Source organism: Podarcis gaigeae, assembly GCF_964106915.1.
Source record: "Podarcis gaigeae genome assembly, chromosome: 4".
Lineage (NCBI taxonomy): Eukaryota > Metazoa > Chordata > Lepidosauria > Squamata > Lacertidae > Podarcis > Podarcis gaigeae.
The window spans coordinates 79,124,568-79,146,676 of record NC_139677.1 but is presented as its reverse complement, the minus strand read 5'-3'; the positions used below and the strand labels follow the sequence as shown (position 1 = coordinate 79,146,676).

The following is a 22,109-nucleotide window of genomic DNA, read 5'->3' as shown; positions in this document are numbered from 1 at the left end:
GAATAGTGATGGTCCTTCTTACTACCTAGAACGAGGATGGAGAGATCAGTGGTATGTGAGTGAGGCAACCTCTGACTTTTGCCCAGCTGCAATTTAGTCTACTAGGAGTCACTTTTGTCTCTGGAGGATTGTCCACTGGGGAATGTGGCCCTTAGGCTGAAAAGGATTCCCTGCCTCTGCTTTAAGCAGCACTTCCATGGGAAAGGGAGCTCAGAGCACTGTTTTTCAGTGGCCTGGTAGCAAATGGCCTCCCTCTTCTCTCAAAGCCTAGGGGGTAATGTTTACAGAGTGGCATCCTACCAATTTGCTGTAATAGTCTGCTGTCTCAACTTCAGTTTATATCAGCACTCCCATACCCTCCAGCACTTTTCCGATGAAAATGGGAACATCCCATTTCATAATGATAATTTTAATATTTATACCCCACATGTTTTACTGGGTTACCCCAGACACTCTGGGCAGCTTCCAATACATATAAAATAATAATAATAAAGCATTAAACATTAGAAAAATACCTTCCCTATATAGGATTGCCTTCAGACGGCTTGAGGGTCAGATACCTCCATACCTTCCAGCATTTCTCCAATGAAAATAGGGATGTCCTAAAGAAAAGTGGAACATTCCAGGAACAAGTAAGAAACCAGGAGGCCATAGTGGGCTCAGGGCCAGAAGGTAGAAATGCTGTCCATTTTTCTACTTTGAAATATTTGTGCATCTTCCCTTGATTTCTTGCTGTTCAAAGTAGGACAACATCTTTTTAACCCGAAGAGGTAAAAAATAGGAACATGATTAGCCTGCAGTGCAGACCCATTAAAGCGAAGTGAAATAATACTTGTACAGTCCTCACTGGCTTTTTTCTCACCTTTACTATGTAGGCCTCAGGGGAGCCCCAGGATATTCTTTGGATCAAGCTCATCATCTTCCCATTGAAATGGACCCATTGATTGGTATGTCAGAGAATATAAAGTATCTGTTTATTAGAACGTGATGTGTTCAGAACATATTGAATGTGCTTCATAATGAATTAGAAGACTTCAGGGAGGAGGGAAGGACCATATAGCATCTGCCTTGCATGCAGAAGGTCCCTAGTTCAATTCTTCCTTTCTCTAGGAAAAGCTACTGCTTGGAACCCTGGGGAAGTGCTGCCAGTCGGAGCAGGCAATACTGTGCTAGATGGACCAGTGGTTTGCCTCAGTATAAGGACACTGCAGTTTTTAATATCAAAGAAATAACAGCTATCCCTGCTTCCTTGCCTCTAGCAACTGGTGTCAGAAGTCTATATTCAAGTTCCATATACCTGTCCCTTTAGTGGTCAGTGATAGTCCTATCATACATGAATCTGTTAAATTCCCTGTTTAAATCCATCAAATGTAGTAGCCATCACTGCATTATGTGCTCTGCAAATTAATTATGCATTGTGTGAAGAAGTCTGCCCTAAATCTGTGGCCCATCTGTTTTGCTGCATACTGAAATGCCATTTTCATTGAGCTGCCATAAGCCCAAGAACTCTTTTCTGGTTGGCAAAGCCATTTTAGATCTCAACTATGTGCGCTTGAAGTTAGAATTTATTTCCTGTTTGTTTGTTCCGGTATGCATCAAATCTCATTTGTTGGTTATGCACCCTGTTTGAGAAAACAGTACAGTTTGCTGGGATTTTATCATCCTGAATAATTTGGTGTAATCCACAAAGCTGCCTAATTTTGTTAGAAGATGAACAATTTCACATTTCTGAAATTGGCAAAATATTTATACGATGGGGCACAATAATTGATTATTGAAATTAATAATTGCATCAATTTACGTTAAAGGTGTTACACTAGCCTAGTGAATTGATGGTGGTTTTAGATTGGCACAGCAGCGGGTGTTAATTGTTATGCAGATGAAAGTCACTCTGGCCATAAGTAGTGACAATCAAACTACTTTTTATTTGAATTGAAGTGTGCATAATAGCAGTGAGGCAGGAAGCAACTTTTTCATGCCACATTCTGATTGCTAGTATTTAATCTTATTAAAAAGGCAAGATATGCAGCTAATATGAGGGGGGAGGGGCAATGGATCATATAAACAAACCAAATCTAAAATATAAACTGCTTGAGTTGGTTCCCCATCGTATAGGTATGTAGGTGTAAGAAAACAAAGGCAGGTGTCAGTGAAGAAACCTCTCCAGTCAGCAAGATACAATGTGCAACAGATCAATGAAGCAATCTTTCTCAATCATCAGCCTACTCCCCCAGCTTATGAACCAAGTTGCACAGATCTGACCCAACAATAAAGACTTACATGCTTCCTTGGTGTATTTTCTTTTACTTTAGGATAATTCACTAGAGGGGTTGATGGGGTGGGGTGGGGAAACTGTATTGCAGTATGAGCTGGAAATGGAAAAAAATGTTTGCATTCTATAAAGCCTGTTGGATACCTTCTACATTGGACAAATTAAGGCTTCTCCACATCCCACTTCATCTGGAAATCAAAACCTACCACATTTGGGGTGGAATCACACAACTGTTTACCCCATAGTGGATACATAAAAAGTGCTCATGTTCTGGTTCTAACCTGAAGGAAAGACAATAATTTTTTCTCCCCAGTCATTATGATGCCCTTAGCTTCCATATTTACCACTTGGCCAAGGACTACAAATGGACATACCTTCATATGGTTAGAATTGCCTGCAGAATGCTTTAAATTAGCCACTATAAACTTAGCTGTCATATGATTCCAGCCCTGGAGACAAGAGGTTTGGGTAGCTCAGAGGGGAATTTTCGAAATAAACTAAGGGTGGGTTTTGAGATAAGGAAGCAATTTCCTCTGAGACAGATTGATCAGTAGCCCTAGAAGTCTTTTTGCCTTCCTTGGAGCCTGAGACATGCATCATCAGGAACTATTTGGTCTGAAGGCATGTTAATCTTTTCTGGGTTGTGAGGTTGGTTGTGAGTCTATGGCCATTTTGTCTTCCCAGTTTTATGATGTTTCTTTCTACTTCTATTAGTTTTAGATATCTAAAACCTTGGGACAACCATGTTACCATTAAGTCCATCTTCCCAAAATAAAATGGTGAAAATGCTTTTTTCTTTTTCGGCAGCTAATAATTCTGGTGTGAACAAACGGCAAATCACAGATCTTGTGGATCAAAGCATTCAGATCAATGCTCATTGTTTTGTGGTCACAGCCGATAATCGCTACATTCTTATCTGTGGTTTTTGGGACAAGAGCTTTCGAGTTTATTCCACAGAAACAGGTAGGCCTTGCATTACAGTTATTTGCGTTTCTATTTGTAATGCTCTAAAACAAAAACATCAGTAACACAGCATTTCTTTGTTGTAGGCAAGCTAACTCAGATTGTGTTTGGCCACTGGGATGTAGTCACTTGCCTTGCAAGATCAGAATCTTATATCGGCGGAGACTGCTACATAGTCTCTGGCTCTCGTGATGCTACATTACTGCTGTGGTACTGGAGTGGCCGACATCATATCATTGGTGACAATCCAAATAGCAGTAAGTTCATAAATTTCTGTAGTTTATGTGTGTGTGCATGTATGTAGTGTTTGCCTTTAATCATCATTTTTTACATTTAGAATGACAGTAAAACTTTGTACGCATTCTGTAAACACTGCTTTATAGTAATCATAAATTGTGGGCTACATGTTTGTTAAAAAGTTAAAAATCAAATAGGAAAAATAATATGCATAATACCAGATAGCTTGCCACTTTGGGAAGAACAGAGCAAGCAGTTATAGAGCCTAAATAACATTTTAAGTAGCTTTTTCAAATTGTCCCCAAGTATAAGACATATAGCTTTGTATTTTGCAGAATTTCTTATAACCTTTTTAATATATATATATAATTCACACACATATATGTAAAATTAAATATTTGAGTCATCCAATTGACTTTACAGGCAAAATCCAACAATGAATGTTACTTATTTGCAGAGGTTTGTTGAAAATACATGGACTGTTCATCTTCTTCCTGTTGTGGCTTTGTTCTATTCCCACCCCCACCCCCTCAGTCTTTACTACCTCAGCCATCATGATCTCTCCAGCAGTGCCAAATTAAACCCTGTGGAGGCCCCTAGGCAGTCAAAATCTTGGGGTCCCCCTCATGCGCACACTCTAGTGGGATCACATTGATTGTAATTTTCTTTCAAGATCAAATCAATATATTTTAACCTTCGTCGCAGGGCCCCTAAAAGGTGTGTAGCCCATAGTCCGGTGCTACTCTGCGTATTTGGTAACCCAGCACTTTTCTCTAGAGCTGGCATAGCCAACTGGTGCTCTCCAGATATTGTTGGACTACACCTCCCATGATCCCTGATCAGTGGCCATGCTGGCTGTAGTGGATGGGAGTTGTAGTCCAAAACATCTGGCCATGAGTGCAGGAACAATATATATGGCCCTCTTCATTTGCCATGCCACAGAACCAGCAAGGTGATCTGTTGATATTTCATGAAGGTTGTAGTGCTACCCAACTAATTCCATCATACTTCCTTGATACTGTCATTGTTGACGTATGACTGTAAATTCACTGGGTTTCCCCATTTATTTTACTAGTGGCTGTATCCACCACTTGTGATGGCAATATGGTCAGCCCCAGATCTTATATTTAAACTGGGCAACACAGTGTTAAGTCAACAGAGCAGTTATATTAAGAAATATTTCTTTGTAACATTTACAGTTCCTGTACATTTACTGCCAGGAGATTAGGGCTTATCTTGTAAAAAAAATGAAAGTGAGATGTACAGTGTAGGTTAAATCCAATTAGTTAACATCTTTAAAATGAATCTCTAGGAAGATGCAGATGATATTTTCAGAAAAGGATTAGTTTCTCAAAAGCTGTCATCTGGAGACACAGATAAGATATTTTATATCACAGAGCATAAGGAGGTAAGGAATTCAAAAGAAAAATGTCAGGTTACAGTAATTATGTGGGCTAGGTGCTTGACTTTTTAATGATCCTTTAAGCTGAAAGACAGTTAATTATCAATTTCAGCTTCAGTGCATCCAATTACTAAAAGGAACTTCAGTTGTTTCAGAAAATCATATAAAGGAGAGTCTCTCCTTTCCTTATTTTGGTAAATCAGCACTTGTAAACCTGTATCTTGAAATTTCACATACATGTGCATGTACACATGACACATGCTTCACCTCCACATTTTTGGTTATGATCATTTCTAAAAGAGAAACTAAATTAGTTGCATATACATTGTTAAGATGCCCCATTGCTAGTTCTTCTGCTATTCATGAGACTGTGGATGCAATCCTATGCACAAACTTACCTGGGACTGGGAACAAGTCCCACTGAACCCTTCCGAAGAGACATATATGGAATTGCACCGTGAGGAGGATTAGCACGTGCCAGTTAATGTGCACAACAACCAGCAACAACAACAAGCCAGCGGCTTCATGGCTGGCAGCTTCTCCTTCTCCTCCTCTTGGCACCACCACCAGCAGAAGGCTGTTTCAAACCTGTGGTGGGCCACAGCAGAAGGAGGAGGGGAAGGAGCACTGGAGTTGTGTTGCGATCAGCTCCATGCTTCACCTCCACAGTTTGTGGACATTGTGGGGCTGGCTCCTACCCAAAAATATGGGGGGGGGGGAGAGAGCTTGGCTTCCTGGAGCTGGAACCCCTGAAAGCTTCTTACATTTGAAAATTTCCAGCAGAAAAGAGTTTACATTTTTTAAAGTAACAAATTTGATGCTCTGGACTGTGTAACACATGGAGGGAGTTGGGCTGCAAGCTATTTAGGACTAGCAATCTGTATTGGCTTTTGCCACAACAGGACTGGCAAATCTGTTACAGCATTGAACTATTGTAATATGCTGCTCTGTATAGATTATCAGCATCTTCCATGCCCCAGCCCCATTCATTTTTGCCCTTGTGTGCAGATTGCAGTTTGAGGTTTCATGATAGGAGGGTACAGTATTTGGAATAGGGTCCACTGCCTGTAAGGGACCTGGGTGGCGCTGTGAGTTAAACCACAGAGCCTAGGACTTGCCAATCAGAAGGTCGGCGTTCGAATCTCCGCAACGGGGTGACCTCCAGTTGCTCGGTCCCAGCTCCTGCCAACCTAGCAGTTTGAAAGCACGTCAAGTGCAAGTAGATAAATAGGTACCGCTCCGGAAGGAACGTAAACGGCGTTTCCGTGCGCTGCTCTTGTTTGCCAGAAGCGGCTTAGTCATGCTGGCCACATGACCCGGCAGCTGTATGCCTGCTCCCTCACCCAATAAAGTGAGATGAGCGCCGCAACCCCAGAGTCGGTCACGACTGGACCTAATGGTCAGGGGTCCCTTTACCTTTACCACTGCCTGTAAAAGTTGGGGCATGTGAAGTGCTTATATCCTGGATCACTGTGCCAAATACTGTTTTGGATCAGGCTATGCAAAGTAATAGTTAGATAAAACAGGTGTTGATTATACCATTTACTAAACTGTTCCACCTAAACCATTTCCATAACTCGGTGAATCTAATTCTGACTATGAATGTGCATCATTTCATTTGCATCTCTAGCCTGCACTAAATAGATGACTTACTGTATCATACACACACACAAACATTTAAAACAAAAAACAAAGGTTGAGCGAAAAATCTGAATCTTTGAGCAAATACCCAAATAGCTGAAATTGCAACAACGAAAGTGAAGGACAGATGTTTTCTTCTGAAACCGACACAAATTCAGAAACTAATTTGGAAGTGATAAAAATTAATTTGCACACTTTAATTGGAACCTTCTCCTTGCATGAAAAGAAGGAGAATGGAGCCAGCAGCTTGTGCTAAGAGCTGATTGAATTTTTTGTCATGTAGGTATGCTGGACTTGGCCGCTTATCCTCTTGAGCCTATCTGTGCAATATATTGCGTTCAGCCTTTGACTGGTTTCTTTAAAAGGATCAATGCTATTCCTGTTGTGTCCCCAGAGTCTGAAACTTCATTGATCTTGGGACTTGACATTTCTCATTACATACCAGATAGTCACCAGAGGTGTTAGTTAACGTTGCTTTCCCTGGCCGTGTTTGCATTGAGCACTATGAGCGTGTTGTGTCAACCAGCCCAAAGCTCAGTTTGTGGACCAATTATAGGAAATATCCCTTAAAGACACTGAAGTGCATTTTGTATCACTTGACACATTTTACATATGCTTAAAGGGAAAGTTCAGTACTTCAATAAATGACTGTAGTAAACAGCCCTGTGCATTGGAAATACTAAATGTGTCTATAAAGAATTCCAGGGAGAGAGTAACATTGATTTTTTTGAATAACACTTTTCAAGGTATTTTAAGTCACTTGTAAGTAAATATTTCAAATCTAAAAGACTCTCTAAATAAATTGGAAGGAGAGGATCATTAGACTTAAAACATCCCCTGCATCTGTACATTTTATTTCTTCTGACTTTATGTTATTTGAGAGGTGGCTAGTACAGCAGGCTTTGTTTGCACACTCAGATCTGTTGTTTGCAGTGTAGTTTCTTCAAAATTGCATTGAAACTGTGTCAGGCCAACTCAGGGGTAAAATGACTTTTGATTGCTTAATGAAAAGGGTCACGCAGTTATAGACTCACATATCTGTGTTTGCAGTCAGACTTGCACACATGCTTATGCCCCTTGTATTTCACTGTTTCTTCCCACAAAAATATAGCCATCTGAATTTTGTATGCCTTATTTCCTGTCCATTGAGGGACAGATGCAACCCCAGGTTTGGTGTGACCTTTCAGCTGCTTATCAAGAGCAGGGACACAGAAATTAACTCCCCAGGGCCTAAGGGAGCTTCCTATCAGAGCCCAAGAAATAGTCATAGGGCAGGTGTGAACCCACTTCAGGCCATGGCTTGTAACAAGGCACAAGATGGCATTCCCAGCGTTCATTGTTGGATTTCTTGTCAGAATAGCTTCTCTTCCAGCCCATCACTCACAATGAAAATAGGAAAGAGATTCCTAGAGGAGAGGTGGTGGTAGCGGCAGCAAATCCTGCTGTGACCTCCCTCTCCTCCCAAAAAACAGCACAGGGAATTGGAATGGGTATCTGCCCATTCTGCAGGTGTGGGAAGTAAGGGAGCAGAAGAAACATGGGGAATGGAGGGAGCCAGGAACACACACCTGTTTGCTATATGCTGCATTTTTAAAGTGCTTTCATGTGTCCGAGCCTTCACTTTCCTGGACTAGAATAGGAATAGCAATGTCAGGCCTGCTGGTTATCTAGGCTGCTTACCCACAGGTAGGTCGTTGTAGAGAAAAGTAAGGAACAGTGCTTCTTCCCTGGAATTTGATCCTCGGGATCTTTTGTTGCCTCTACCTGGTCTATAGGTGATTGTATAAATGCTTAGTTTTCAGTGCTCTTGGTTTCCTTCAGATAAGAAAACTGTTCTGCCAAGGATGAGATGCTTTGATGACGCCTGCTTTTTAAAACAACGGTTCCCATAGTACTTTTGGCAGTGTGCTACTGTGCTTTCTAAAACTGGGATGCGGCAGGAGAGAGAGAGGTTTCCATTGCACCTGAAATATTAGGTTACAAGGAAACAAGCACATCTCAGAATAAAAAAAAAGATTAATAATATTTAGCTGTTTAGAATTGGAAGACGTTCGGTCTTCCACAGAAATCAAATCACATATTATGTCCATTGCGGAGAACAAAAGCGAGCATCTTATTTTAAACTACATTGAGGGAACTGTTTTGGTAGCTTGGTCTCGTATATTTTATCATTTTGCCCTGAAGTGATTCTACTGCAGATACAGAGGTGCCACGTTGGGGAAATTACTGTGAGTTCAAAGTGATGCTGTTTCAATTCACAGTGGTCAAGTTTCACCTGCAGCTCCCCTGGTGCCACAGCCTTTAACCTCTCGCTGCATCTATCAGTGGTGATGTGCTGGTGACAGAATATTTTACTGGATTGTGAATGATTGCTAAGGTCCATGACATTCTGCCTTTTGCAGTGAAATGTAATGTGGGGTGAGATTTCCTCCCCCACACAGTGGCTTTGTTGGAAGAATATATCTCTGATTAAAACTGTATTTTCTTTCATTTGTCCCTAAAGGGTGAAATGATACTCACTGTTATTGCAAAGCTATGATTGATTCTAAAGGCTTTGGAAAGCATAGTATAGCTAGGATTTCTTTAAAAAATTGTTTTGAAGGACCATATTGGTCCTCGTGGGCTCTTGCCTTGGCAAATGAAGTGGATCACAGTACAGATTCAATTTAATTATAGATAACCTGCAGCTTCAGTGAGAACTGTGTGTTTGGTATTCCAGAATCATGCATAATAGAGATAATAGGCTGGTTTGCCTTTCTTTGCTTTCCTTTCAACTGTCAAAAAAACTCTCAAGGTTTTTCAAGGGCCAACTCAAGTAATTCACATTTGAGAATAGCAATTTCAAAATAAGAATATTGTAGAATAAGTTCAAGCCCTCTGCCAGCTGTAGTTTAGCATCTTTCTGAAATATGCAATTGAGCCGAGACTCTTTGTCTCCTGATGTGTTTCCTATATGACTCTTTGTGCTAAACAAGTTGCCCATCTCTAATCAAATGCTTCACGTAGCATATGCACAAATGCCACTAGACTTTTAAAAATTGCAGTCATTCATTGTAGTCGTTCCCTGTAACGGGCTGTTGTGTCAGGAAAGGTGAAAGGATGCAAACATCTTTCAGAGGATTGCATCATTCCTTTACATAATTTCTATTTTTCACCTCCATCTCCCTTATGCTAGCAATACAGAGTCAACAAAACATGCAGTAAACCACAGAAACGGCCCCTTCCTATCAAAACCTTGCACATCCTGCCCAGAGACACAGAACAGATGTATTGCAGAGTCTTTCCTAGCTTCCTTCTCGTTTTTACTGTCACGCACACACACAATCCTTTCAGATAATGCTGGTGCCAGTCCTGCATCCTCTTTCACAACAGGGAAACTACTCTCACTTTTCCTTATCGTCTCCCTGTACACCCCAAATTCTGTAATAACCTTGTTCTTCTCTGCCTCTTTTCTACGCGCATATGGGTCTTTGTTCTCCATGGCAAATATGTATCTGTTTATTTTGAAACGGAGATTTGGACTGAGTTTAATTTATTGCAAGTGGTGGATAATCTGAGACATACAACAAAACATGTTTCTAAACAACTCTTTTTTTGCTTGAAAAGTGATACATTAAGACTTAAGAAATTCCAAATGTATGCTTCCGCTTGCAAACTTAATCCTGTTGTGCAAGTGATGTCAGCTATGGGTGCATTTATTACACATGTGGAGAAATCTTATGTTTTTTTCAACCTGGGGGGTGGTATTGAACTATGTTTTACTCAGAGTAGACCTATTGTTATTAATGGCCGTAACTTAGTCATGTCCATTAATTTTAATGGGTTTATTCTGAGTAAAACTTAGTTGAATACCACCCAGAATGTTTCCCAAAGTGCACATAGGAACACATTGAAAGTGGCCATTTTCAGAATTATGCTTACAATTAACATATGACTGGAAAGCTGTCAGTGGGCAGTGTGGGAGCGGCATAGTATCAGTAATCATGTTTTTAGACATTCCTTTACATTCTCTCCTATGTCTTTAGTGTACAATACTTCAAAAATCATAATTTCTTTCTGCACATCAATTAATGTACATTTAAATCAACTCTAAAGCATGGATCAAACAGCAAACTAGATACCACATGACATTGTGCATGTGCAATTAACATGCACAGTTGTTGTTGAAACAAAATAAAAAAAATCCATCCAGTAGCACCTTAGAGACCAACTAGGTTTGTTATTGGTATGAACTTTTGTGTGCTAAGGTGCTACTGGAAGGAATTTTTTTATTTTGTTTTGACTACGGCAGACTAACATGGCTACCTACCTGTAACTAGAACAGTTGTTGTTGTTGTTTAAGTAACAGCTGTGGGGATGTCTGAACAACCTAAGGATTATGAAGAGGTGGGCAGAGAAGGTTTAACTCTTTCTCTTCTGCATGGTTTTACAAAAAAAAGGGCTTCTCTGAAGTTCCTATTTACATTTCAAGAGAAGGTCTTTTGATCTCAGTGGAAGCTTCCATTGAAATGCAAATAGCAGCTTCAAAAATGGGAGACTTGTCAGGGGGGGTGGGGAGAGAGAGAGGGGGGGTAGTTTCTCCCTTCTATCCCCATGGCCCTGGGCTGTTCAAGCTTCCTTGAGTTTGCTATTTACATAACCAAATAGAGCATGCTAATTGCAAGCATGACCCAAATAACATATTCAAAATGTACAAAGCTGAAGTTCTCTGGTATCAAAAGAAATGGGAGGACAGTGGGAGACCTGATCAAACTGTAGCATGTGGATGTGGTTGGTTCACAGAAGAGCTGACCTTTCACCTGAGTGCCTAACTTTAATGTTATACTGGTCATGCAGGTGGAGTACTAACATGAGGAGTCCCTCCCAAGTCACCTATTGACCTAATGTCAAAACTGACCCATTCTGAAAGGTCCTGCCTTTTGGCTATTCTAACTCACTTCATTGAAGCAAGATCTTCCATATTCCAAAGCCTTGAAAGATCAGTCCACACCCTATGGGATCTTTGAAAAGGAGGCTAGACTGAGCCAAGAAACCCACACATGACAAAGTTTAATAGAAAGCAGGAAAACCCAACACAGTTATTCCCGTTTGGGAACATTTGACAGAGCCTGACCCACATCTTGGCCAAAAGCTTTCATGGTTTTCATAGTAATTTGACCCTTCATAATATTACTGCCAACATATTCCTGTAGAGCTTAAGTAAGAAAGAATGTGAAACACACACACAAAAATGTGAACAGAATTTCCTTTCTATTTGCATTACTGAACTCTGAATACTCTGGCTTATGTTTTATTGTTATTTATAAAACTGGTTTTATTTTGCAAATTGCCTTGTTTTCACAGCGAAAGGCAGTCTATAAGTGGCTAAATAGCACTAAATAAGCACCAGCCATGGTGCTGTAAAACCAAGGTAGGCACCATCCATAATTAGGCAGCCTGGCTAGACAGCACATGTGACACAAGTGGTCACACCAATATATTGAGCAAAGTAACAGGTGTGCCCTGTTGCAAGTGATCTTAGATTTGCACCCCCATCCTCTGGGAAATGGCAGTTGCTTGGAGTGGCAAAGTCTTGCAGACTAATCCTGCCTGCATCATAAATATAAGTGTGTTGACTGTGCTGCTTAAAATAATTCTTTTCAGTCTATTCTTTTTCCTTTTGGTACAAATTATAGTACCTAGCATTTTATTGTGTTTGTTTGTTTTTTGTTATTTAAAAAAGGTGTTTCCCTAAAACCTCTGGTCCTAGTGTCATATGAATGTACATTGCAATCCAATATTTATTTTAAAAGCTTATTTTCAAACCATGTTTACATTTCTAAATCTCATGGCTGGACTTTAAAATTTTAGAACACACCACATGTCTTATAAGTGATTATAGTAAGTTAGTTAGTTAGTTAGTTAGTTTTGTGCTTCATGAAGAAGCATAGTATAAGAACAAAAGAAATATAGTTACTAACCAGTATCAAAATTCAAAACCTTTCTTCCAGCTTCTAAGAATATAGCAGCTGGCCACTGCTGGCCATTACCCAAGGAACTCTCTCATTGTTTCCTCACTGCAAGTGAGTTCTCATGGAGAAGACCATAACAACTCAACTTGGCAGGAATCGTAATGTCTAATCCAATCTTAGGAAGGAAAACAAGAAGGAAATGTTAGTCTTGCCCAGAGATGTAGGAGAAATTCAGTTCAGTTTGCACTTGAAGGTGAATCTACCACTTCCTGAAACAATACAGAAACTGAAACACAGCTATACTTCAAATTTCACATTTCTCTGAATTTTGCGATTCAGTTCTCCAGCCAAGGAATGTCTATGAAAATGCATGTAAAGTGTGCATTAAAAAGCATAGATTGGGGGAATGTAGATGAAGGAATTGCTTTGCAAAAGTCTGTATGTTAGGCAAAATTATATGCAAAGATGCATAAAATGGCTCATTTGGTAGAACACAAGATTCATAATCTCAGGGTCATAGGTTCTAGCTCCATGCAGGGTAAAAGATTCCTGGACTAGATAACCCTTGTGGTCCCTTCCAACTCTACAATTCTATGATTGTGTGAGTCTATGAAATTCTATTAAAAAATGTTTTGCAAATTGATGTGGAAATGTGAGGAACTGAACTCAGGACCGGGAAAAGAAACTGAAATGGACAAATCTGGCCATCTCTAGTTTTGCCCCAAATATTTTATTATTCTTGACTATACAAAAGGTTAATACCAGAGAGCTCCTTCCCCTAGAAGGTATTACAAAGCCTACTGTTTTTATGTTGTTTCTGAGAATATAGAAAAGGACATTATGAACTCTTAGCTCAAGCCCAACAAAGAGTGAGCCAATCGGTGGAGAAACAGGGGTTCAACGAAAGATAAAAAGTTACAAAGCCAGTTTGAATCTGATTTGTTGCTGATGGATTATATTTTACGTGAGATGTCTTACCTTTTTGTGTGGCATCTGTTTTAGGTGATTATCCTGCTCCCAGAGCCGTTCTGACTGGTCACGACCACGAAGTTGTCTGCGTATCAGTGTGTGCCGAACTGGGACTTGTCATAAGTGGTGCTAAAGGTCAGTTGTCAATTTTAGTCTTACAAATTTGAAACTTCCTCATCAGTAAGATTTGCCTCAGGATAAGTATAAATCCATCCTCCGCTCATTATCCTACATGCTATATATTTTAAATTCTGTATCCTCTATAGAGCTTCATCTGCCACCAGCCGGCCTGCTTGTAAACGTCCACCACTGCCCTCAGCTGCCATGGGCTGCTATGAGCCCATGCAGGTTTGCAAGCATCCTAGCTGCTGAATTGAAAATTCAATAATTAATTGTTTGTGAATAGTTTCAGCTGGTCTGGTGAAAGTGGAAAGTTTTATTCTTAAAAACTCCTAGGGATGGGAATAGTTTATGAGGTGTGGAAAATTGAGTATCAGTGATGCTTATGAGTGAAGGAAGGACCAGAGGCAGGAAGGCAGTAAATGGGTTTGCCGACGTGCTGCAAACAGTGTGTACAAATTTAATGGATGCATCTAAGAAAATGCCTCAGTTATTCCGTGTATTGAATTTGTATGCATGATTCCAGAAGAGCTGCTGTGCTTTTCTGTTGATGCCAAAGGGACAAAAAAAGTCCTGTGGCACCTTAAAATCCAACTAATTTATCACCACATGACCATTTGTCTCAAAAAAGCTAGTCTGCTGCACAGTATACTTAAAAGCAAGACAAAACTGTGTTATAGTTTACTTCCTCGATAATTTTCATACAATGATATCCAAGATGTGGCTGAAAGGATGTATTGTTCATTGACTATCTCGGGTTTTGTATCAGAATGACAAATCTCTTGCCACAGTAGGGTACGAAAAGGAGTATGTCATCCTCTTACATTCAGAGTCACAAACACAACTACTTAAGATAGCACCAAACTTCAGCTAAAAATTGTCCCTGCTGTACAGATACGAAATGTTTGATAAATATGGACAGGGTGCAATGACTTAGACCGCTGACTTGCTTCAGAAAAATATTTTAAACATTCATACCACAATTGTAAGTGAGGTAGGAAAATGAAGTGGTGGGTGATCCACCACTTTCAAAGACCTCCTGGCTTGCATGAGGCACCAGGGTAAGGGAAACAATGTGTCTCTCCACCCCCATTTTTTTTAATCAGTTAATTTGTAACCAGTGGGAAAACTGCCTAGACCAGCTCCAGACTTGCATGGCTAATGAACCAAGTCCTGGAGCCTCTTGGGGAAATGAAATATATCCCAAACCACATCTACTTCATCCTTAGAGCATTGGGGGGGCAGCTATAGTAACATCTATTGCCTGCAGAAAGACCACTGGTGGATGTTTCTGTGGGTGTATTGGAAGCCTCTGTGCTAGATGTAACCTCCCCAGCAGCATTTCTCCTGTTTGTTGGCTAGAAGGAACCGCCACCTGATTCCTAACCTCTTCCAGCCAGCAGATTTATGGGCTGGGATTGTTCTACTCAGCAATGGAAATGTGAAGGACTGGGCGATGGGCTTCGTGGGGTGGTGAATGCTTCCCTCCGTGAGGGAGCCTTCCCAGACCCACTGAAAGAGGCGGTTATTAAACCGCTTCTTAAAAAACCATCTTTAGATGCGGCCACAATGGCCAACTATCGCCCAGTCTCAAATCTTCCATTCTTGGGCAAGGTGATAGAGCGAGCGGTTGCCGAACAACTCCAGGCACGCCTGGAAGAAGCGGACCATTTGGATCCCTTCCAGTCGGGATTCAGGCCTCATCATGGGACTGAAACTGCCTTGGTCGCACTGGTTGATGATCTCCGGCGGGCTAGGGACAAAGGTGAGAGCTGTTTCCTAGTTCTGCTGGATCTCTCAGCGGCTTTTGATACCATCGACCATAGCATCCTTCTGGACCGTCTTGAGGGGCTGGGAGCTGGGGGCACTGTCCTACAGTGGTTCCGCTCCTTCCTCCTGGGCCGTGTTCAGAAAGTGGTGGTGGGGGATGAGTGTTCAGACCCCTGGGCTCTCACTTGTGGGGTGCCTCAGGGTTCTGTCCTCTCCCCCATGCTTTTCAACATCTACATGCAGCCGCTGGGAGAGATCATCAGGAGGTTTGGGCTGGGTGTTCATCAGTATGCAGATGATACCCAGCTCTACCTCTCTTTTAAATCAGAACCAGTGAGGGCAGTGAAGGTCCTGTGTGAGTGTCTGGAGGCGGTTGGAGGATGGATGGTGGCTAACAGATTGAGGTTGAATCCTGACAAGACAGAAGTACTGTTTCTGGGGGACAGGAGGCGGGCAGGTGTGGAGGATTCCCTGGTCCTGAATGGGGTAACTGTGCCCCTGAAGGACCAGGTGCGCAGCCTGGGAGTCATTTTGGACTCACAGCTGTCCATGGAGGCACAGGTCAAATCTGTGTCCAGGGCAGCTGTTTACCAGCTCCATCTGGTACGTAGGCTGAGACCCTATCTGCCTGCGGACTGTCTCGCCAGAGTGGTGCATGCTCTGGTTATCTCCCGCTTGGACTACTGCAATGCACTCTACGTGGGGCTACCTTTGAAGGTGACTCGGAAACTACAACTAATCCAGAATGCGGCAGCTAGACTGGTGACTGGGAGCGGCCGCCAAGACCATATAACACCGGTCTTGAAAGACCTACATTGGCTCCCAGTATGTTTCCGAGCACAATTCAAAGTGTTGGTGCTGACCTTTAAAGCCCTAAACGGCCTCGGTCCAGTATACCTGAAGGAGCGTCTCCACCCCCATCATTCTGCCCGGACGCTGAGGTCCAGCGCCGAGGGCCTTCTGGCGGTTCCCTCATTGCGAGAAGCAAAGCTACAGGGAACCAGGCAGAGGGCCTTCTCGGTAGTGGCGCCCACCCTGTGGAACGCCCTTCCAGCAGATGTCAAAGCAATAAACAACTACCTGACATTCAGAAGACATCTTAAGGCAGCCCTGTTCAGGGAAGTTTTTAACGTGTGATTTTACTGTATTTTTGGTTTTTATGGAAGCCGCCCAGAGTGGCTGGGGAGGCCCAGCCAGATGGGCGGGGTATAAATAATAAATAATAATAATAATAATTATTATTATTATTATTATTATTATTATTATTATTATTAAAATACACACACACATGTGCACACTACTTGAAAGCGATTCACTGTTTAAATGTATATTTCACTTTGCTGAAGCACCACTTTAGATCAGAGACATTGTTTCCCCTGCACATTCTTTCACTGTTTATATACCACTATGTGCCATCTCTGTCTGCATTTGGCATAATTTAACTAAATTACGTGCCTCTCTGTTATATATATACTGTATTATTTGTCAATATGCAGAAGGACCTTGCCTGGTGCACACAATTACTGGAGATTTGCTGAGAGCACTTGAAGGAACAGAAAACTGCTTGTATCCTCGCTTAATTTCAGTATCTAGTGAAGGCCACTGTATCATCTACTATGAACGAGGCAGGTTCAGCAATTTTAGCATTAATGGAAAACTCTTGGCACAGATGGAGATCAACGACTCAACCAGGGTAAGTATTTCCTCTCAGAATTTATTATGATGTACAACAACAGTAATGCTTGAAGAAGTCTCATGAGAAATTAGTGATCACTGGAAAATCAGGGATCACATTTACTGGAAAAACGTCTCAGCTCTAATTCAGTCTAGAAGTGAACTCTCTGTTTTTAAAACTGAGCACTTGATGATTCCTGTATATCTGTATATCATACAGATTTTAAAGTGTCTGTGCTTTAAAAGTTTACATGGCTTGACATCTGTCCTCCCTTGACTAGGAGCCAAGACATGAATACAGGGCCCTGAGGAGTCCAATCCATCACTGACACCTCAGAGAGAGTAAAGGGAGTTCTTGAGGTGTTACTGAAGGCACCTTTGTTGCAGGGCAAAGTCAGAAATGATCCATGGTGACTTCCAGCAAAGCCTTCTTTGCTCCTGTCCTAGACTGGACAAGGAAATATCCTCTCACAGAAGCTGCTTGTGTTAGTCTACACAGCATTTAATGTCACTACTCATTTTGGCTCACCTGTAGGCTATCCTCCTGAGCAGCGATGGGCAGAACCTGGTTACGGGTGGCGATAATGGAGTCGTGGAAGTATGGCAGGCTTGTGACTTCAAGCAGCTGTACATTTACCCTGGCTGTGATGCTGGCATTAGGGCAATGGACCTGTCTCATGATCAGAGGTAAGTTGCAACCCAAGAGAAGCAGTGAGCCTCTTCAAACTTGTACATGTTATTTGTCCCCCCCAGTAATTCAGCCTCTCTTTGAAACACACAATACAATTCACCTCTCCATGATTTCTGGATTAAGCAGTACAGCTTCTAATTTTCTTATTTAATTCTGCTGCATTACGGGAAACTCCTCATGCTGCATTTTCGACTGGGCTCCTACTTCCTTACATTTTAAAGACGGAGATTATTGTTATTATTTATTAAATTTATATACCGCCCTTCATTGTAAGATCTCAGGGCTGTTCACAGAATAAAATAGAAGATAAAAACACATGTAAATAATTAAAAACAATACCCTGCCCTTCCCACAGACACATTTAAAAGGCTGTAGAATAGTAATCATTCAAGGGCCTGGTTGAAGAGGGACGTTTTCGCCTGGTGCCTAAACATCTATAATGAAGGCACCAGGCGAACCTCCCTGGGGTGATTCTACATATGCATGCTCTGTCCACTAGTGAATCTGTATGCATTTGTTTCTTTCCCTACACCCAAACACAAAATGGAGTGTGAAGAGCCAGCTTACCCACTTGTGAAACATCGCTTTAATGCTATAAAGTTGTGACCCCCATGGTCAGGATTGTAGATAGACAGTAATGTGGGGTACCAGATAGATTCTCACGCTTGGCCCCCTTGGGATGTTCCTAGTTCAAACCCCTCCTCAGCTATGATGCATGTTAGAAGAGCCAAGCATTAATTTCATGAGCAGCTGATGCCATGGAGCCACTCGGTATCGCTGCTGCTTACCTGGATGGCGTGGCAGCAGGATGGCGGTGAGATCATGGATGTGCAGGCAAACACTGACAGAGCCAATCCAGCATTTCTGCTAGTGAACCTGCACAGCTTTGACCTCACATCTGCCCTGCTCCACCTCCACACCTTTCAGGTAAGCAGCAGCAGTACCAGGTTTTTTTGTGCGTCAGCAACTCATTATTTCTACCTTCCTTCCCTGGCAGGGCCAGCCCACCCATTAGGCAAGGTGAGGCAACCACCTCAGGTGGCAGGATCCACAGGGGCAGATCCGGCCTCCAAGGAATGCATCGCCTACCACTTCTGCAGTAGCACGGATGGCTGTGGCATGTTCCTTGGAGGCCGGATCTGCTGCCTCCTCAGTAGCCCCCACAATGCTGCCTCTATAGCAGTCTCTTGGCAAATGAGAGGATCTGCTGGTCTCCTCCCACCCTAGGGGAGGAATGATGAGTGCTGCACTCTGGGGTCTCCTGAGCTCTGCACCCGCCCAGCATGATTCTGAGTAGACCCCTTTCCCCCTCCAACAGCTTTTTATTCCTAGTTCAACCACTGGGTAAGGTTGATTTGATTCCAAGCCCCCTTGTTCCTGATGTAGATCTTCACCCACCCCTTCTTCTCTGGGAGGGGGAGATTTGGTGGTTCACCTCAGATGCCTAAATGTCTTGAGCCAGCCTTGTTCCCAGTGTTGTTGTGAAGATGGTCATGGGACTATCCCACTGTACTTCCTTTGGAGAAGGGCAGGATCTACATGTGTAATTTTAATTTTAAAAAAAGAAAAATCTGGCTAGCATTCACCATGTTTCATTGTTGGCATGGTTTCAGATTTCATTGACCAAGGCTTCTCATTAGCAGCACACCGGAGGGGAGATGGAGGTAGCCATGGCTCAATGAAAATCCCTAATTTCACTCACTTGCCTACCCAGAAATACATCTGTGTTATGCAGCATGTTAGATGCAGTAGCAGAATATCACATTTCCATCATTGTTCTTGTACAGTGGTACCTCGGGTTAAGTACTTAATTCGTTCCGGAGGTCTGTTCTTAACTTGAAACTGTTCTTAACCTGAAGCACCACTTTAGCTAATGGGGCCTCCTGCTGCCGCCGCACCGCCAGACCACGATTTCTGTTCTCATCCTGAGGTAAATTCTCAACCCGAGGTACTATTTCTGGGTTAGCGAAGTCTGTAACCTGAAGCGTATGTAACCTGAAGCGTATGTAACCTGAGGTACCACTGTATGTCTAATAGTTTGAGGGTGGAAAAACCTGACTGCTGTGAACATTTTTTAAAGAAATAACTCAGTATGTACAGTTTGTGTCTTTGTCTCTCTTTCAGGACTCTAATTACTGGCATGGCTTCTGGTAGCATTGTAGCTTTTAATATAGATTTTAATCGGTGGCATTATGAGCATCAGAATAGATATTGAACCGGAGTGAAGAACTGAAAGCAAAGGCGAAATTGAGAGCACAAGTGCTACTGAAAGGCATAATCTCTGGTGGAAAAACAAGTCTGCATCGACCTCCGTTGTACATTCCATTACACCCAGCAATAGCTGTCCATTGTAGTCAGCAACCATTTTACTTTGTGTGTTTTTTCACAACCGAACACCAGCTGCTGCAGAAATGAGCTTGTATCATGTAAATTATAATGACTTAGGAGATGTTTTGGTAATTATTTCATATACCTTTGTTTACTGAGAAAAGCTAGTGGAGAACACGTCACAAGAGACTTTTGAATATTCTGAGGAAACTTGTGTCCGGTTGTTACATTGTTTGGGGCCATGAACCTAGCATACATTTCCCATTTCCAGCCTCTTTTCAAGCTGAAAATAATAATAATTAAAAGGATTCAAATAAACTACGTTTGATACTTTGTACATCAGATGCACATCTTAACTTTAAAGGGATACTTTTGTAAAAGTAAAACCTTGTATAAAGAACAAAAAAAATTGTTTCTTAACTTTATTGTGGAGTTACAACTTGCATGTACTTTAAACCTGAATGTCTTGATGAAATGGTGACATTCACAGGTTGAAGTGAACTGCCTAAGGGCCCAGCTTGCATTTAAGGGTTGAAATGGGGCACAAGCCGCAGTTTTGTCATTGCCACTGAAATATGGTTTGCTCTTTTCAATCTCAAGCCCCCCCCCCTTCTAAGTGGAGTTTTTGCTTATGACATGAAGCGTTTGGATATGAAGCCATTGTTTGCCATATTTATGCGTTGTAAGAGGAAGAGAAAATCCTTCCTTTATTAATTTAGTACCGCGATAGAAAGGCAGGAGCACGGAAGAGAGATGAGAGGATGCTCGCGTGCTTAATGACTCCCACCAAAGCAAGAGTGCTAGATAGACTTCTAGATTCATCACATTTGGCATACTGTACATTTCAGGGACAGAGCAATTAAGATTTTCTCTTCATTTCCTTGGAAATAAAGCTTGGTTAAAAAGGACCTTAGCTTCATTGGGGTTGTTCTTTTACATTCTTCTGAAAGTCACACCACATTCATGTCTGACAATACTGTAACGATGACTATCAGGATAATTTGCCGCACATTCTACGGATCAAGTAACACACCCAGGGGTATATACACTTTACTTCATGTTTCTTCTTTGTATATTTGGTGACTGTATTGTCATAGATGTACATATTGTGTCGGTAGGGCTATGAGGCATGTAACAGGAATGTAATTTTCTCAGACTTTACACTCACTTGCAGTCATTTATTTAAAAAAGATAAAAACAAGGTAACGGATTCTTTGTACTGGCACCAGAAACATATCATTATTTATTGATGTGATTCTTATTTGTTCTCCACCTTGTATTAGTAAGTTTTAGCACTAAATACCTTCTTCATTGTTGTTTGTATTTATAAAATTCTGAAATCATGGGGAATCAATGTAATGATTAAGTTATTCATCATTGGTCTGTAAGCAATATCTTGAGTTTGTAGCTTAGAATTGGGAGAATATTGAACATCTGGAAGATAAGTTCATTTCATCTCAAGATCATGGTGAAATATTTTGGATATATAAATTCCTTAAGCTATTGTAACCATGTTTTATTGCAAAGATGTAAAATATGCCAGATGTGTGTGAGTTGGAAATCAAAATGAAAAATAAAATATGCAAAGAATTCATGGATTGCTTCTCTTTTTATTGAACATTTGACCCAAATGTCATGTTGCTGGTGGAAAAGGAAATTCTAATTTTTAGTCAGATGCATTGCCTGCAAAATTAAATCAGAAAGATGCAATCCATCCATAAGCTCAGGAGTGGTTGGTCCATGGAGAAGGACCCTGGCTAAGAACTCCCAGAGTGACTGCCAGACTCCAGACCCACACCCCCACACAAGTGTTTTCATGGAACATTTCAACCCCCCAAGTGGAAACAATGAAATAAAATAATAAAAATATATAGGAAAAAAGTAACTAAAACATTGCAGAATTCATAAAAGCAAGTCCAATAAATAATTAACAGATTAACAACTCTTAATTATAAAGCAAACTAAACTGCAATGCGAACAATCTGAATTTCCTTATAACTAAATTGGGGGGAAAAACAACAGACGAGATAAAGGCAGATCGCTGTGCTCCTAACTTCAGAGGCACAATGCTAATTTAGCAAGAAAGAAAAC

At 41.4% G+C, this 22,109-nt stretch overlaps 1 protein-coding gene across 5 annotated transcripts in view; it reads left to right on the top strand.

Moving 5' to 3' along the window:
- The window catches only part of NBEA (neurobeachin), a 344,666-nt gene extending 323,054 nt beyond the window's left edge, over window positions 1–21,612 (top strand). For all 5 annotated transcript variants that reach the window (XM_083735945.1, XM_083735946.1, XM_083735943.1 and 2 more), the window contains 7 exons: window positions 876–947; window positions 3,080–3,235; window positions 3,322–3,492; window positions 13,469–13,570; window positions 16,822–17,018; window positions 17,535–17,686; window positions 19,815–21,612. In XM_083735945.1, coding sequence (XP_083592071.1) covers window positions 876–947; window positions 3,080–3,235; window positions 3,322–3,492; window positions 13,469–13,570; window positions 16,822–17,018; window positions 17,535–17,686; window positions 19,815–19,905 — 941 coding nt within the window. In that variant the 3' untranslated portion in view covers window positions 19,906–21,612. The remainder of the gene's footprint in view (window positions 1–875; window positions 948–3,079; window positions 3,236–3,321; window positions 3,493–13,468; window positions 13,571–16,821; window positions 17,019–17,534; window positions 17,687–19,814) is intronic.
- The last annotated feature ends 497 nt before the right edge of the window (window positions 21,613–22,109 follow it).